Here is a 5226-nt window from a genome sequence, read left to right as displayed (position 1 = left end):
CTTATCATGAACTCGCGCCCCCTCTAAGTATCGCCACGTAATTCACTGACCCCATTAACTCCCTCTTCGACACCCCATATGACCTATTTCCAAATTCTAGCTTCTAGATCTTTTTTCTCTTCTTGAGGACTTATAACGGAGTTATGCACGGTAACCACTGCATCGCGGAGCAAGGTCTTCTTCCTCTTCTTATTTTGACCCATCACTCAACACCCAATCTTATGAATTGCTGTTTTCTTACTCTAACCTAACTCGTGAAATCGAGCTAGGCTAGACTAATGGAACAGCAATTCATAAGTATGGGTGTTGTGTCGACGTGTATGGAAAATGTGATATTTCTCGTTTAGTTTTTACTTTGAACTTTGCAACGGGTACCTAATCGATGCAGAAAACTCCAACGAATCGAATGGTACACACAGAATTGCTCTAAGATAAAAACTAATGGGTATATTTGCATATAACTATCAGGAATGTTCGGGGATTTTTTTGATTTGCAGAAAAAAACCGCTTTTATTCCTTTTTCTAACAAGAAGAGATGAGTTTTATAGCTTAGATTTTAGTACGAACTTTGAAATGGGCACCTACCCCATGCAGTAACGTCCGCCGAATCGAATGGTACTTTCAGAATTGCTTTACGATGAACGCCATTGGAGTTAATGTCATTTTAAGATGTATTTCATTAGGCTATTTTTATAAAAAAAAAAATAAAGTCATTTCCGTATTCCACTTACTCCCATTAGACCCCCCCCCATTACCATCAACCTCCTCCCCCTTTAATTATCACCACGCAAATTACTGACCCGATCTATTCCATATTCGACACCTGAGATGACCTATTCCCGAATTCCACCTATTCCCATTAACCCCCCCCCCATTACTTTTCATCCCCGCCCCCTGTAGTTATCACCACGCAATTTACTGACCCCATTTACTCCCTATTCGACACCGAACATGACCTAATTACGAATTCCACCTACTCCAAATATCCCCCCAACCTTACCTTAACCCCCCGCCCCCTCTGATCATCACCACACAATTTACTGACCCCATTTACCCAGTATTCGACACCTCACATAACCTATTTTTGAGTTTCACCTACTCCTATTAGCCCCCCCCCAATTACTGATAACCCCCGCCCCCTTTAATTATCACCACGCAATTTACTGACCTCATATACCCCTTATTCGATACCGAGCATGACCTAATTACGAATTTCACCTTTAGTCCAGTTCACTATGTATTTTCGTTTTTAATTTTGGGGGATTTGCTAAACTATACATTTTTGGAATCCTTAGGATGCATAGAATACAAAAAACATTCTTTCCATTTTTTCCCAGGGGTCTGTGGCAGCCATCTTGGATTTTTAAATAAGAGCGTCAAAAATGAAGTTTTTATCTAATCATGGCCTATAAATCTTCACTTTGAAGCATTACATTGTATGATCAGGCACCAAGATTCAATGGAAATGACAAAATTTACCTGTTTAATATGTAAGCAATGTATACATGGTATATCCAGTATGAAAAATTATAAAATTGAGCATCAAACGATTGATATCTTAACATGTAACCGACGTAAATCTTTGCTTATAAATGTGTCATTCGTAAAACACAATTTAATGTCTGAAATAGGAACAGTATAGGTAGTCTTTCCTGAAAGTATAGTCTCATTCATCATTATCACTATCACTGTCATCTGAACCATGAATATCAGCTTGTGAATCTTCATCATTTTCACACTGGTTAGTACAGAGACAAAGATCAGTGCACCGCAAGTTCTTTGATCGACAGGAGCATCTCTGTGAAGAACAGTCGCTCTTGCAGTGACATCTCACCATCTCAATAATGGCCTCGGGTGCAGGAGGAACTTCTGTGGTAATGGGTTTCATCATACCTGTCAAAATATAATAGTATGACATCATACTTGTTATCATGTTCCGTAAATATAATAATATACAATGTATATAAACTCTCTTGAAAGGCACAATAGTGTAAAGTAGCTGTGAGATAACTATGTATTGTATTCTAAAAGGATTTTTTTCTATAAATAATAAATTAATAAATACCTGTGTTATCTTTGTAATAGCCATTCTCTAGTGGATCCAACAGTTCTTGTTGTGGGATGGCTGCCTGGTCCCAGACACGAGCCTGAGCATGGGCCCTCAGAATGTGTTGCTTGAGGGCACCAACTGTTGGGGGAAGCTTGTCACTGTCTGCCATGTATTTGCAGAACATGTGCCATCTCAGCTCTGGAATACTTCTGATGTTGATTCCTTTTGGAGAATAAGCTGCACACACAAATCTAGCCAAACTCTTCTGCCATTTCTCTGTAACTTCACTGTCATTGCCTAGCATCCTCAGAGCTTCAATGATATCATCATCAGCTAATAGATAAATTTTCAGCCATGTGGCCTTGCCTATTCCTGCAAATCTTCCTGTATTGTCTGCACCAGAAAAGGCATGGAAAGCTGGTAATGCCTTTGCCTTCTTGTTACCAAGAGTATCCCAGAAAGGCTGGATCTGTAGGATCCCAGACACCATTGAGATAGATGTATACTTAGGCAGCAAATCATAGTTGGCAATTGCCAGTACAAACACATCAGTGTCAGGGGAGAAGAATCTCAGCTGTATATCACCTTGGTTTCTTCTTGATGCAGATACTGCTAGACATATCATTAATGTGTCTGCTTCCTCGTGGTTATTGTCATCAAAGATTCCAACATCTTTGTTACTTCTGGTTACTCCAGATGCTGAAGTGATGATCAGCTTGGAAGAGTCTTTGCTGTAATCAAGTGTCTTTCTTGCCAGGTATTCTGTCAGGTCAGCCTTCGTCTTGTCATGTGATAGGAACCTACTCATGGGTATGTGCTTGATGCTTGTCTCATCTCTTACTTGGTACTGAACTGGATCCTTCCCTTGGAGTCTCTTCTGTCTTGTTGCATTCTTCAGGGAATTTGACTTGTATGTGTCGAAAACCAGAATGATTTCATCAAATTCCTGTGTAAGGGTCATCAGCCTTTCATAGAAACTGAGGCTCAGGTCTCTAACAGTGATGACTGTTGAGGGTTTCTTAGTCATCTTGTGCACAAGCACCATTCCATCCACAACTGCAATCTTCTTGGTAGGGCACATACTTTCCTCCTCCATAGCTTCCGTTTCTGGCTGTGAACCAGTTTCAACAGCTCTATCTGACACGACCTTCTCTAGAGCATGGATGAGCTTTGACTTGTCAGTGCATGGCAAAATTGCCCCATCTGGAGCAAAGAGTGATCTTGGCGTCAGGGTGAGTTCATAGTTGCCAATGGCTTCTTTCTGATCTACATCTCTGTTTGATCTGGCCAAGACCATAAGTCTGCCATATAGGTCTTTTGTTTCTTTCATGTCAATGGTTTTGTCTCGAATCTTGACCATCTGTTTCAAATTGCCAGATGTAAACATCTTATTGTTCTGTTTCTTTAAAGGATTCCATAGGCTGATGTTTCCATTGATTCGGTCAGCAACATATTCCTCATACAACTTCTGTCCATTATCATCCATGTTCAGTATTTGTGGCACATACTCATCTGGTATGTATGCATGGGTTATCAGATTGTACAGTCTGTTACCCTCAACGGCAAATGGGTTCCCATGAGTCAATATTGCATCTTTGATTTTACTGACTGCTGCATGTTCTCTTTGGACAATAGCTGGAGAGAGGTCATGATGCTTTGCCTGATTGTTTCCTTCTATGTTGAACTGGCCCTTGAATTTCTTTGCCAGGCTGGACAGCTCAGGAGCTGCCATGAAGAAGCGCTGTCGTGCATTTGAATTATTGGAGATTCCAATAAGGCCAGCATGAACCTTCATGAGTTTATTCAGGTGCTCACAGGCATGATCAGCCCCAACAGACACAAAGGGTATAACATTGTTGGTGACAGATATGTTGCCTTCCTCCAGTTCTTTCCACGTGTCTGGGTGTTTGACCTTTAGCTGATGCATATCATCTATGTAGCGTGGCCACAGGCGGCTGTATTTGATTCTATCCATTGCAAAATACAGCCTACACAATGCTTCACCAGCTTCTAGATGCAGGTTCAGATCAGCATTCCTGGATGCTGCTACAAAGAACAGAATGGTCTCCACTCGTCGCAAGTAATTCATCAACGATTTGAACATGGCATTTTTGGACTTCTCTGCTTCCCAATCCTGAAGCCTTTAACAATGTCTTTCTGTGTCAAAGCCTGCAAAAGTTTGTCATTGGCTTGCTTCACAGATTCAGAAGAGGTGTCTTTATTCCGAAGTACATTCTCCACTGGAGCAACTGATTCAACACACACTCCTTTCAGTTCAGGGTTATCCATCAAGAATTGCTCTAGTGCCAATTCATAAAGTGCCGTGTAAGAGTAGATGTGTGCACGTAGTGAGCGCTTGTAATGAGTGCATTTTAGAATCTGTCTAGTGGTTGCAGATCCATAGAGATCGGCCTCTCCCCAAGCATCATCTATTCCAGAGTTTTCAATTGATGCGCCAAGGGCTCTCAAGGCAGCCATCACTGCATGAAGCTCACCAAGTCGTGGCATAACTTTGTCCATCACTAATTGCCAACCTGAAGGCATAAGGACTAAACTGAACTGATCTTTTAATTGGCTTGCTTCAGTATCATCTGGCTTGTAGTAACTAAACTTCTGGCAAGGCCCAGTCACTTGAGGCTTCACTCCTTGATATATGAGATGTCTTGGGATCACAACAGCCATGTAAAAAAAAACTTTCATGTGTTGTGTGTTAAAACCTGCCTTATCTAACATTATAATTGTGAACCGCATGGAAACTGGTACTCATTAAGCAAGAAAATTACATTTTTTTACATAATTATCAGATATTGTAGGCATATTTAGAGTCTTTTTTTTTCTCTCAGGCCATTGGAGATGACTTTACTGCTTCCATGGATGCTTAAAGGTTTGCATTCATTGCTGGCATTGGAACCATAGCTGATGCAGCATTCGAGATCCTGCCAAAAATACTAGGAATCGGAGTGACCAGTTTGACGTCCATTTTGACCACCATAGCGATTTAAAAAAAATGGAAAGATTGCTTTTGGGATTCCTCTGGTTCTAAACTTTCAAAAAATGTATAGTTTAACTAATCCCCAAAAATTTAAAACGAACGTGGTATCTACGACATAGCAAACTGGACTACTTCTCCGATAAGCCCCCCCGAAATTATCATGAACCCCCGCCCACTCTAATCA

At 40.9% G+C, this 5226-nt stretch overlaps 1 protein-coding gene across 1 annotated transcript; it reads right to left on the bottom strand.

Moving 5' to 3' along the window:
- Window positions 1–1226: 1226 nt before the first annotated feature.
- LOC126989293 (uncharacterized) lies at window positions 1227–4540 on the bottom strand. The gene is made up of 2 exons (XM_050847931.1): window positions 2066–4540; window positions 1227–1893 (listed from the first exon to the last, which is right to left on the bottom strand). Exons 1-2 carry the CDS (start codon window positions 4152–4154, stop codon window positions 1667–1669), a joined length of 2316 nt encoding a protein of 771 aa, XP_050703888.1. The 5' UTR covers window positions 4155–4540; the 3' UTR covers window positions 1227–1666.
- Window positions 4541–5226: the final 686 nt, after the last annotated feature.

The sequence above is a fragment of the Eriocheir sinensis genome, unplaced genomic scaffold (genome assembly GCF_024679095.1).
Source record: "Eriocheir sinensis breed Jianghai 21 unplaced genomic scaffold, ASM2467909v1 Scaffold1127, whole genome shotgun sequence".
NCBI lineage: Eukaryota > Metazoa > Arthropoda > Malacostraca > Decapoda > Varunidae > Eriocheir > Eriocheir sinensis.
This window is presented reverse-complemented; position numbering and strand designations above follow the sequence as displayed.

Coding starts and splice junctions, on each gene's coding strand:
- LOC126989293 (XM_050847931.1), bottom strand. CDS start 4,154: ATGTTCAAATCGTTGATGAATTACTTGCGACGAGTGGAGACCATTCTG. Junction 1,894..2,065: donor CTATTACAAAGATAACACAG/GTATTTATTAAT, acceptor ATATTTTGACAG/GTATGATGAAACCCATTACC.